Source organism: Spermophilus citellus (genome assembly GCF_964194105.1).
Source record: "Spermophilus citellus genome assembly, chromosome: 6".
NCBI classification, from domain to species: domain Eukaryota; kingdom Metazoa; phylum Chordata; class Mammalia; order Rodentia; family Sciuridae; genus Spermophilus; species Spermophilus citellus.
The window spans coordinates 106,926,964-106,940,232 of record NC_138187.1 but is presented as its reverse complement, the minus strand read 5'-3'; the positions used below and the strand labels follow the sequence as shown (position 1 = coordinate 106,940,232).

The 13,269-nt window shown below is 36.1% G+C and overlaps 1 protein-coding gene across 8 annotated transcripts in view; it reads right to left on the bottom strand.

Annotated features, from left to right (window-relative positions):
- Positions 1–13,269, bottom strand: part of SDCCAG8 (SHH signaling and ciliogenesis regulator SDCCAG8) — a 244,728-nt gene that overhangs the window by 172,868 nt on the left and 58,591 nt on the right. For all 8 annotated transcript variants that reach the window (XR_014022822.1, XR_014022823.1, XR_014022824.1 and 5 more), the window contains one exon: positions 8,149–8,287. Coding sequence is in view for 4 of the 8 variants with exons in the window: in XM_081300510.1 (XP_081156636.1) it covers positions 8,149–8,287 (139 nt within the window). In the remaining 4 variants the exon portion in view is untranslated. The remainder of the gene's footprint in view (positions 1–8,148; positions 8,288–13,269) is intronic.

The following is a 13,269-nucleotide window of genomic DNA, read 5'->3' as shown; positions in this document are numbered from 1 at the left end:
TATTGGTTGTTCAAAACACTACAAAGCTCATGATACATCATCTTTCATACATTTGACTCAGTTGGGTTATGAACTCCCATTTTTACCCCAAATACAAATTGCAGAATCACATCGGTTACACACTCACATTTTTACATAATGGCATATTAGTGACTGTTGTATTCTGCTACCTTTCCTATCCCCTACTATCCCCCCTCCCCTCCCCTCCCATCTTCCTTCTCTACCTCCTCTGCTGTTGTTCAATTCTCTCCCTTGTTTCCCTCCCCGTTTCCTCTCACAACCTCTTATATGTAATTTTGTGTAACATTGAGAGTCTCCTACCATTTCCATATGCTTTCCCTTCTCTCTCCCTTTCTCTCCCCCCACTCGTCTTTGTTTAATGTTAATCTTTTCCTCATGCTCTTCCTCCCTGTTCTGTTCTTAGTTGCTCTCTTTATATCTAAGAAGACATTTGGCATTTGTTTTTTAAGGATTGGCTAGCTTCACTTGGCATAATCTGCTCTAATGCCATCCATTTCCCTGCAAATTCTATGATTTTGTCATTTTTTAGTGCTGCGTAATACTCCATTGTGTATAAATGCCACAATTTTTTTATCCATTCATCTATTGAAGGGCATCTGGGTTGGTTCCACAGTCTAGCTATTGTGAATTGTGCCCCTATGATCATTGATGTGGCAGTATCCCTATAGTACGCTCTTTTAATATCCTCAGGGAATAGTCCAAGAAGGGCGATAGCTGGGTCAAATGGTGGATCCATTCCCAGCTTTCCCAGGAATCTCCATACTGCTTTCCAAATTGGCCTCACCAATTTGCAGTCCCACCAGCAGTGTACAACAGTACCCTTTTCCCCACATCCTCGCCAACACTTATTGTTGTTTGACTTCATAATGGCAGCCAATCTTACTGGAATGAGATGGTATCTTAGGGTAGTTTTGATTTGCATTTCTCTGACTGCTAGAGATGGTGAGCATTTTTTCATGTACTTGTTGATTGATTGTATGTCCTCCTCTGTGAAGTGTCTATCTAGGTCCTTGGCCCATTTGTTGATTCTCCCAGCAATCTTGAAGGGAGTGGTCCCCCCCCCCCCCCCGCTTTCAAGGCCTTTGTAGAAATGGCTCAGGTCTTGAGGAGCTGGGGAATTATACTTTCCTCCTACCCAGAAGATTCAATCCTCAAGGGCCCTTTTCTTTTCTGGGAAATTTCCTTATTCTTTGTTCTATGATAATCCTGGCAACACTGTTTCAAAATATGATGTATTAGGATTAATATTTCTAGTCCAATTTTATTAAACCAAATGATATACAATACTGTCTGGGAGTCAGAAGATTTTTTTCACAATGAAATTTGTATCTGCTCAACTAATTTTTAAAATAAGAAAGCTATTTTAGGATATAATAAGCCCTTTCTAACCGCAAGGGTTGGTTTCCTAGAAATTCTAGTGATAGAATAATTCATGACTAAAGAATTAACCTGTTATAAGAAACGTATAGTTATAGGAACAAATTTTAGAATTTATCAATGTGCTTTTATTTTTACAAAATAAAGCCCATAGCTGGGAATGGTGGTGCAATCCTGTAATCCCAGTGAAGGCTGAGGCAAGAGGATTGCAAGTTTGAGACCAGTTTCAGAAATTTAGCAAAGCCCTAAGCAACTTAGCAAGACCCTACCTCAAAATAAAAAATAAAAAGGGCTGGGGATGTGACTCAGTGGTTAATTTCAGTGGTTATTTGCCCTTGAGTTCAATCCCCAGTACCAACAAAACAAAACTAAAGAAAACAAGAAAGCAAGCCCATAAAATAAAAATGATTATCAACACATTTCAAGCATATAACTCATTAATAATGCAAACTACCAAATTTAAGTTATAAACACTTACTTAATAGAAACTCATTAATCAATCTATCCCTATCTTCAGTTTTCAAGATAAAGTCAGCATAATTTAATGACAAGGTCGTATTCTGAGAAATGCATCATTAGGCAATTTCATCATGAAAACATTGTAAAGTACACTTACATAAACCTAGATGTTATAGGTCAATCATGTGACATCGCCTCTTGGTGCAATCAAAAAACACAAAACATGAGACGTATAAGGCTGCTGCTAGCATAACAGGACATACTGTTTTACAGTAAATGTTTTTTATAAATAGAAGGAGTATACTCTAAAATAATGATAAATAGTATGATACAGTTAATACATAAGTGAACATTCCCTTATTATCATTATCAAACATTATGTATGCAACATAATTATGACTAGCAGCATAGTAAGTTTATACCTGTATCACCACAAACACATGAGTAATGTGTTATACTATGTCCTTACGATGACGATGACATTGGCCACAGGGAATTTTTTAGTTACATTATAATCGTGTAAGGTCAATGTCATACATCTGATCCATCCCTGACTGAAATGTCCTTATGCAGCATATGACTATAATTTGGTTTTGTTATGCAGCAGAAAATGTGAATATCAAGAAGTGCTATTTTCTATGCTTGTGACTTCAATCAAATGCGCAATGCTTTTCTATTTTTTTTTTGTTGTTGTTGTTTTACTCCAGGTTTCTAATTCCTTTCTGATTTTACTATAATCCAAGACACAGAATGATTTGGACATCATTTGGACACAAACAAAGTTTGTGGACATATTTATTCAACCAACATGGTTGGTATTTAATTTTTTTCTTTATTAGGGTTATCTTGGCCCAGCAAGGAAGTATATGCCTGTAATCCCAGGGACTCAGGAGTCTGAGGCAGGAGGATCTTAAGTTCGAGGCCAAACTCAGCAACTTAGTGAGGTCCTAAGCAACTTTGTAAGCCTGTCTCAAAATTTAAAAAAATAACATAAAATAAACAGGGCTGGGGAAAAAAGGTGAGGTAGAATCTCATTTCAGATATGCTTGAGGCAACTTTATTTCAAAGCCTCCAGACCCTCCAATACACACCCCCTCAATAATTCCCCTTCCAAGACAAGCAGGCAGGTCTAAGACTTGTTAGCCTTTGCATCTGATTCTTGTAGCTTTACTAACAAGCTTTATAATGTGTAAGCCTCTATTCTTGCACCCTTGTTTATTCCCAGGCAATTGTTTTTCAGTTTTAAAATTATTCCTACTTGTAATAATTTGCAATTTTCAAACAAAAGTATTCATAGAGCACTTAATATTTTCCAGATACTTTACTAAATGGCTTATATGGATTCATTTATTTAATTCCCTCAAGAAATTTTACCACTCAGTTGAAGAAACTGGGGATTTCAGACATTGAATAACTTACCCAAATCACAGATTTAAAAAGCAAAAGAGAAGGGATTTGATTAAAGGTTATTGGGATTGTAATCTCTTCATGTTATACATTTATTTTCTTATAAACGTCTCAGGGATTTTCACTGCCATTCTAAGTGTAAATAAACAGTATAATAATAAAATAACTCCTTATACTTACTTAGCATGCAACACACAAATAGCACACTAGATGGCAACAGAAGGCAAGGAACTAAAGAACAAACGTCTTTCCCACTTAATAAAAGTAGTTGGCTTTAAAATTAAAGTATCTATGTCCTCTTCCGTTTTAATACTCTCAGAAGGCAAAATTCATATGTTCTAATACACCTTCTAGGTAGAAACTTCTAGACCTGCATTACATTTTAGAAATTGCTTAGTAATCAATCTGTATTTATTATTACTAATTCAGTGAAAATGTTAGATTCATAACACATAATGCCTTCTTAATTGTTAAATTTTGTAAGAAACACTAATGATAAAACTTTACATTAATATTTAGGACTAATTACTGACTTCAACAAATGTTAATTGTGCAACTAATATGAGGAATACAAGTAAGGATACAATGATAAAATGTATGAAATATGATATGTCAAGAGCTTTGTAATGTTTTGAACAACTGATAATAAAAAAAGAAAAAAAAACAAATATCAAATAAAAAGTATACAATGATAAACATTACAGACCTGATTTTCATGGTCTTGGTGGAGCAAGATATGTAAACATCCACCAACACTTTATAAAACGTCAGTGGGAAAATAGACGAGGAAGAGATTAATCCAAATTAAGAAGAAGCTGGGGGAAAACTTCTGGGAAAGCTGCCACCTGAGTTGAACTTCATCTGTTGAACAGATATTTCACAGATGAACACAGGGTAGAAGAGCATTAACATAAGCAAATTCGTGAAAATGTTCATTCATAGTTCATGTTCTGGAAAAAGCGTAGCTTATATGAAAGACTGTAGTGAAAGATAAGCCCAGAAAAGTTGGAGCAGGCCCAGACCATGAAAAATCTAGAAGGTCATGCTAAAGAATTATCTTTAATTCTACTGTAACAGGGGAAAAGGCTGAACAGAGAGATCAACAATTCAGGAAGCTTAATAGAGCCATCTGAAAGACACACTGAACCTGGAAGAAGAGAAAGCAACTATTGCGACAGCCTGTAAATAGGGGACTCAAGAGAGATAAAGCTTGGCAAATGATTGGATGTAAAGAATAAGTGACTGGGCTGGCATAGTGATGCATGACTGTAATTCCAGAAACTCAGGAGACTGAGGCAGGCCATTGCAAGTTTGAGGCCAGCCTCAACAATTGCCAGATCCTGTCTTGAAAAATAAAAAGGGGTTGGGAATGTAGCTCAGTAGTAGAATATTGCTGGATTCAACTGCCATTTAACATAAAGAAACAAACAAACAAAAAAGTTCATGATGAGGAAGAGCCAAAACATTTTAAAGAATCTAACATAGAGCTGTTGGTAAGACAATGATGTGATTTTGGAAAAAAAAAAATACAGAGAATAGTAGAAGGAAAGGAATTAGTAGATGGGAAGATGGAAAGAATTAATAACTTGGTTGTATAGTAGATGCCAATGGAATATCATCCATATAAAGAGGTCTAGTAGAAGCAAGAAGTATAGGTCTGGGGCTCAAGAGAGCAGGTAGTGCTAAAAACACAATGTGGGGGTGGTTCAAATCAAGATAAATTTTGACCATGAGAGGAGATACAAATCCCAGGAAATCAGGAAAACATGGAAGGAGGGATAGAAATTAGTTCTGAATAATGTCTACATTTAGCTGTTTTGCAGTTTTTGCTCACTGACCATGCCTAACCCATAGAAATCCACTCTGCCCTGAGGAAGGACTCCAAGAAGAAGGTATAATCCACAGAACGACTGTAAGAAGCACAAGCCCAGTAACCAGAAGAGCTACTCCACATACGTGTACAAGGTGCAGAAGCAGGTGCAAACCGACACAGGCATCTCTTCTGAAAGCCATGGGCATCATGAACTCTTTAGTCAATGACATCTTTGAGCGCATTGTGGGAGAGCCAATGTACCTGAAATGCTACAAGTGCTCCACCATCACGTTGAGGAAAGAAGATCCAAAAGGTCCTGGGCCTCGAGCTACATGGGTTGCTGGCCAAGCACACTGTGTTGGAGGGCACTAAGGCTGTCACCAAATGTGCCAGTGCCAAGTGAACATGCCATGTAAGAGTCTTTAACCCCAAAGACTCTTTTAAGAGACACTTAAAAAAAAAGTCTACATTTAGGGGTTATAGAACACAATTTAAACTAGATTCAAAAAGAGTAGGTAAGAGCCATACAAGGAGAATTCATCAGAGTGAAATATTAGATAAATCAAAGGAAAGAGATTATGTCATGATAGGACAATTAATGGCTTCCAAAACTTCAAGGTCTAAGCAGCATGAGGATTGAGATGAAGTCACTGGATTTGATAATCAGGAAGTCACTAGTGATCATTGAGTGAGTAGTTCAGTAGAATAAAATTACACTACAGTTTGTTGAAAGCCTGACTACAATGTGATGAGAAATAAAAGGAAAGATACTAGGAAAGACAACTTTTTGGAAAACTCTGCCAGTAAAATGATGAACTGGGGGTAAGAAATTAAGTATATACTGATCATGTGAAGCCTGAATTTTGTTTGGAGAATGACAGCTGTATATAGAATGGGGTGGGGGAACAGTGGTGAGAGAGAGAAGGGGGATGCAAGTAAGATATAACTGATGACCAGTAGGTCAAAGGCCCATTAGAAACCCCAGAAATAAGAGACATCAAAAACTTAGAAAAAGAGATTCATCTTAGGAAATAGAGGGCTGGTAAAGAAAAAAAAAATTAAAAAGAGTAGAAGAGACAATTGAGGGATCAGAAAACAAACAGTGGCTCTTGACTATTGTCCTTAACCTCAATAAAGGACAAAGGGGGTTGGTGTTGTTCCTGTTGTACATGTTAACAGCATAAATGTTGAAAGCTATAAGTATGATGAAAAAAGGATGGAGGAGGAAAGGGTCAGATGCTAAAGATTTTAAAAAGTGCCTAGAGTGTCTTCTAGTTTCTATTGATTATGATAAGGGAGAAGAGAGACAACATGACAACACTGATTTCCTTTTTGTTTTTTGAAATAAAGGCCTTGCTATGTTGCACAGGCTGGCCTCAAGCTTCCAATCCTCCTGCCTCAGCCTCACAAGTTGCAGGAATTACAGGCCTGCATCACTGGGTCCAGCAAAAATGCTGATTTCAAAGAAGAATAGTAACCTAGTTTCAAAAAAAAAAAGATCATCCAAGCAGATTTCAAAACAAAGGCCTGCACATGGCAGTAAGAAATGAGGAAAATAAGGGCTAACACATCCATCAGAGTCACAGGAGATAAAATGAAAGACAAAAAGACCTTCAGTGGAGATTTTAAGGATTATGACTGAGCTCTGAGGAAATGAAGAAATGAGTGCTAGAGGAAACAAAATATGTGAGAGATTTGAATCTGAGTTTCAAAGGCAGAGGAGAAGCATTAGTGCAGAAATTAGCAATGAATGTGGGTCAATTGAATGTGTGTGTGTGTGTGTGTGTGTGTGTGTGTGTGTGTATTTTTGTCTAGCGGGGTACTAGGAATTGAACTCAGGGCCTCACACATACAAGGCAAATACTCTACCATTGAACTTCACTCCCAGCCCTTTTTATTTTTTGTTAAGACAGGGTCTCACTAAGTTGCCCAACTAGTCTCAAAGTTGTGCTCATTATGCTTCAATCTCCCAAGTAGCTAGGATTACAGGTGTTAGCTCTGACATTTTAATAAAACATTAACGTTACCACATGTTGAGAATCCCTTACCCAAAATGCCTGGCCAGAAGAGTTTCAGATTCTGGGTGAACATATGAATCCAAAAACCTCAAATTCAAAATCTTCAAAATTAAAGACTTTTTTGAGCAACATTGCTAAGTACTTTAAAAAAAAAAGAATCAGATTTCAAAGCATTTCAGATTAGGGATGCTCAATCTGTCCATGGTTTAGACCAATGCTATCCAATGCAACCCCCGCCACCAACCCTGCCACCTCCATGCCCCTGGTGCTGGGGATAGAATCCAGGGCCTCACACATACTAGGCAAGCACTCTGTCACTCTAGACTCCTAGAACAAGTTTTGGTGATAATGAAAATGTTCTGTATCTGCACTGTCCACTACCGGTAATCAATGGATATATGTGGCTATTAAGCACTTGAAGGATGGCTTGTGTGTATAGAGAAAATACACAGTAACTTTAATGGAGTAAGGTGTGGCCCCCAAATACAACAATGAAACAATGGTAAGTTCCTATTATTTAAAGTCCATAGATATGAATACTGTCTGATCACTAAGTGTTTAGTACCGTCACTATCATTATTTTTAAATATGTTTAATTTAGCTGACAATGGATTCTAACTCATAGCTAATGATGGAACAAAATATTATTATCTACATATATTATTATCTATGCCCTGTTTATGTTATAAATTTTTCCACGTCTAGAGGAAAAACATGTCTTTAGCCATATGTGAACATATACAAATGAGTGATTATAGGTGTTAAGATTTCCACGGCATTGAAAACTATCAGCAAATAAAAAGCTAAGCATACAAGTCTCTCAAAATATGTCACCATATTACATTACAATCTCTGAATAGTGATATAACAAAATCATTTGCAGAGGAAAAAAGAATCCTTCAAATACCAAACCTGTTTAATTTAGAAAAGTCAACATTAAAACAGTTTCACTTTGTGTTTGGAAAAAGTTTAGTTACAAAAGAATAACCAAAGAAATAGAAAAAAAAAAGGAGTAATTCTGCATTGTCTTTATTTTCATCTTATTAGACTTGCCTTGGTCTTTTCAAAATTGGCTTCCTCAGTCATATGCACAGCTTGTTTAACCTGTTCATAGGCACTTGTTTCTCTTTGCTGCATATCTCCCAAGCTGTTCCTTACAGAAACTAGTGCAGACATTAAGTCATCTCTTTCTCTGTTAACACAGAAAGAACAAGCAAAACAAGAAATGATCAAACTAGCATGTACTCCTAAGTCAGGAGGGAAAAAAGCATTAGTATGTATTAGACAAAGAGCCAGGGAGGGCCAGCTCAACACACTGAAGCACACCCCAGAGAACTGTTCGCCCTGTGTCCTCACTTGGCGAGTGGCTGGCAGAGCAACCAGAGGGGCAGAGAGTATTTATGGCAAGGCTACATCTGTGTAATACAATAATCTATTGTGGAAAGGCTGGAACACTGAGGACTGCCCCCAAAAGAGCAAATTAGTAAGGAAAATGTAGTAGAGCTAGAAAAACAAACAAAAAAACCAAACCCACACACAGTGGGATATTTTAGATATTGTATCTCAAAATAGGAATAAATGTTTTTAAGAAGGGACTAAGTGTAAAAGTTTTATGTCATAAGGTTTCTCTAAATAAATAAATAAATAAATGTAAAAAAAAAAAACCAACTAAGCCTGTTTTGTCACTAATTCTTCTCATTCACTGGAACAACAACAAAAAAATAATGTCCTTTCCTTTTCATCTTCCTCCCCAATCTTCCTGTTTACCTTTTCTTTCAATAAAATTCACTGACCTATTAACACATTATTTCAGTGGTAGTACAGTGGAAACTCTCAACCCCCCTGGTCATATACATAACACAATTTAACAAAATCATCTCACTGGAGTTGATAATGGCCACACCTACCTCTTCCTCAGCAATTCTCAGAAGTCTCCTGGGCAAAGCTGTTTCTTGGGGATAGAAGTGAACAGAATGTGAAAATGCTTTGGCATAGAATATAATAAGGATGAGATCTCATTGGTTAAATAAATCCCATATCAAATATAAGGATATTTGGAACTTATGGAATGAATAAAAATGCCCATAAGACCAAAGACAGAGACAAAGTGAGGTTGGAAACTTTCTATATACACACACACAAAAAAAAAAAAAAAAAAAAAGAAAGAAAGAAAGAAGGAAAGAAAGAAAAGGATGTTGGACTGTCATATACATGCAGTTTTATGCTTTATTAAAGAATTCAAATTTTAAACTGTGTTTTCAAATTCAGTTGAAATGCTTACAGTTTCCTTTTTTTTCCTGGTTGTATGCATAGTATATTACACCAATTTGTGTCCTCATACATGTACTTTGGATAGTAATGATCATCACATTCCACCATCATTAATTACCTCATGCCCCCTCCCTTCCCCTCCAAACCTTCTGCCCTATCTAGAGTTCATCTATTCCTCCCATGTTCCCCGTCCCTACCCCAATATGAATCAGCCTCCTTATATCAGAGAAAACATTTGACATTTGGTTTTTTTGGGGGATTGGCTAACTTCACTTAGCATTATCTTATCCAATGCCATCCATTTACCTGCAAATGCCATGATTTTCTTCTATTTTATTGCTGAGTAATATTACATTGTGTATATATGCCACATGTTTTTAATCCATTCATCTACTGAAGGGCATCTAGGTTGGTTCCATAGTTTAGCTTTTGTGAATTGTGCTGCTATAAACATTGAGGTAGCTGTGACCCTATAGTATGCTGTTTTTAAGTCCTTTGGGTATAGACCAAGGAAAGAGGAAACTGGGTCAATTGCAGTTTCCTTTTTATTGCCAAGTTCTGAGAAAGGAACTGTGATTTTTTTTTATTAAGCAAACATTAAGAGTCATAGAAGATTATAAATGCTGAGTTTGAATTGCTTCTGAATTAACCAATATCTCCATTTAAAAAAATCTTTTTAAGATAAAATAATTTTAACTATTTGTGTTATTTAGAAAGCAGACATTTTTTTTAATTGGATGTTCACAACATTACAAAGCTCATGACAAATCATATTTCATAGGTTAGAATCAATTGGGTTATGAACTCCCATTTTTACCCCAAATACAGATTGCAGAATCACATCGGTTACACATCACATTTTTACATACTGCCATATTAGTGACTGTTGTATTCTGCTACCTTTCCTATCCTCTACTATCCCCCCTCCCCTCCCCTCCCATCTTCTCTCTACCCCATCTACTGTAATTCATTTCCCTCCATGTTTGTTATCCCCTTCCCCTCGTAAACTCTTATATGTTATTTTGTATAACTATGAGGGTCTCCCTCCATTTCCATGTGATTTCCCTTTTTTTTCTCCCTTTCCCTCCCGCCTCATGTCTCTGTTTAATGCTAATCTTTTCTTCCTGCTCATCCTCCCTGTTTTGTTCTTAGTTGCTCTCATTATATCAAAGAAGACATTTGGTATTTGTTTTTTAGGGATTGGCTAGCTTCACTAAGCATAATCTGCTCTAGTGCCATCCATTTCCCTGCAAATTCCGTGATTTTGTCATTTTTTAGTGCTGTGTAATACTCCATGGTGTATAAATGCCACATTTTTTTAATCCATTCATCTATTGAAGGGCCTCTGGGTTGATTCCACAGTCTAGCAATTGTGAATTGTGCTGCTATGAATATCGATGTGGCAGTATCCCTGTAGTATGCTCTTTTAAGGTCTTCAGGAAATAGTCCGAGTAAGGCAATAGCTGGGTCAAATGGTGGTTCCATTCCCAGCTTTCCAAGAAATCTCCAAACTGCTTTCCAAATTGGCCGCACCCGTTTGCAGTCCCACCAGCAGTGTACAAGAGTACCCTTTCCCCACATCCTCGCCAGCACTCGTTGTTGTTTAACTTCATCATGGCTGCCAATCTTACTGGGGTGAGGTGGTATCTTAGGGTGGTTTTGATTTGCATTTCCTTGACTGCTAGAGATGGTGAGCATTTTTTCATGTACTTGTTGATTGATTGTATGTCCTCCTCTGTGAAGTGTTTGTTCATGTCCTTGGCCCATTTGTTGATTGGGTTGTTTGTTTTCTTATTGTCTAATTTTTTGAGTTCTTTGTATACTCTGGATATTAGGGCTCTATCTGAAGTGTGAGGAGTAAAAATTTGTTCCCAGGATGTAGGCTCCCTATTTACCTCTCTTATTGTTTCTCTTGCTGAGAAAAAACTTTTTAGTTTAAGTAAGTCCCATTTGTTGATTCTTGTTATTAACTCTTGTGCTATGGGTGTTCTATTAAGGAATTTGGAGCCTGACCCCACAATATGTAGATCGGAGCCAACTTTTTCTTCTATCAGACGCAGAGTCTCTGATTTGATATCAAGCTCCTTGATCCATTTTGAGTTAACTTTTGTGCATGGCGAGAGGAGGGGATTCAGTTTCATTTTGTTGCATATGGATTTCCAGTTTTCCCAACACCATTTGTTGAAGATGCTATCCTTTCTCCATTGCATGTTTTTAGCTCCTTTATCAAATATAAGATAGTTGTAGCTTTGTGGATTAGTCTCTGTGTCCTCTATTCTGTACCATTGGTCCACCCGCCTGTTCTGGTACCAGTACCATGCTGTTTTTATTACTATTGCTCTGTAATATAGTTTGAAATCTGGTATCGCTATACCACCTGATTCACACTTCCAAGCAGACATTTTAAAAACATTTTATTGAACAAAGAATTATTAGCTGTTTCATAAAAGATCTTTTTGTTAAAAATAATAAATTTCTATAAATATAACATTCATGGGAACAAGATGACCTTCACTTTAGAATTTCTTGATTTATTTGCTTTACAGTGATAAAAGTGATTTTAATTTTTTATCCTAAAGGAAATTTAAAATTTAAATTTTGATTAAATATAATAAAGTACAATAATTACATGAAAAAGTGCAAGAATCAAAACAAGATTAAACTTTTCCATTATAAGTAAAAAAATCAATACAAATCAAACAAAATTGATTTTGTTATTTCTATTTAAAAAATTCATATAACAAAATGGAATTAGGTTCTTTGTGGATATGTAATCTAGTAGGACTTATGATTCTAGAAGAATATAAAGATTTATTCTTTAAGGATAGGAAGTCATTATAAACATCAGTCACCTGTCTCAAATTTTAAAATCTACTGAAAAGAAAAGTTATTCTTCAGTGATCTTATCTGTTCCTTATAACATGTCATCGTCAAAGGAAAAGTTCCAAATCATAAGAATGGATTAAAAAACCTCTCAGTGTTATAAGTGTGCTAACAGATCACAACAGGTCAAAATCTAACAGACTTGCTTCTTATGGGAGACATATTTAATCTACTTAATTTCTTTTTAGGATAACCTTTTGTTATGAATAGTGTTTATTACACAATAGATGCTCAACAAAATAAATGACAAAAGAATAAATGAATGAATAAATGCTATAGGATGGCATCAAAACAGGTGAATTAAAGTTACTTCCCTGTTCTTTTTTTTTTAAATTGCTTTTATTTTTTAAATACAGGACAGCAGAATGCATCACAATTCTTATTACACATATAGAACACAATTTTCATATCTCTGTTTGTATATAAAATATGCTCACACCAATTCATGTCTTCATACATGTAAAGCTGCTTTTCCCTTTTTTTGATAGAATGCTAGAATTCAATCTATATTAAGAAAAATCTAGATTACAGAGGTAACTTTCATCCTCTTAAATCAATAACTTATCATTATGTTTTTTTTTGTTGGTCGTTCAAAACATTACATAGTTCTTGATATATCATATTTCACATTATGATTCAAGTGGGTTATGAACTCCCATTTTTACCTCGTATACAGATTGCTGAATCACATCATTTACACTTCCATTGATCTACACATTGCCATTCTAGTGTCTGTTGTATTCTGCTGCCTTTCCTATCCTCTACTATCCCCGCTCCCCTCCCCTCCCCTCCCCTCTTCTCTCTCTACCCCCTCTACTGTAAATCATTTCTTCCACTTGTATTATTCTTCCCTTACCCCTCACTTCCTCTTGTATGTAATTTTGTATAACCCTGAGGATCACCTTCTATTTCCATACAATTTCCCTTCTCTCTCCCTTTCCCTCCCACCTCTCATCACTGTTTAATGTTAATCTTCTTCTCATGCTCTTCGTCCCTACTCTGTCCTTAGTTACTCCCCTT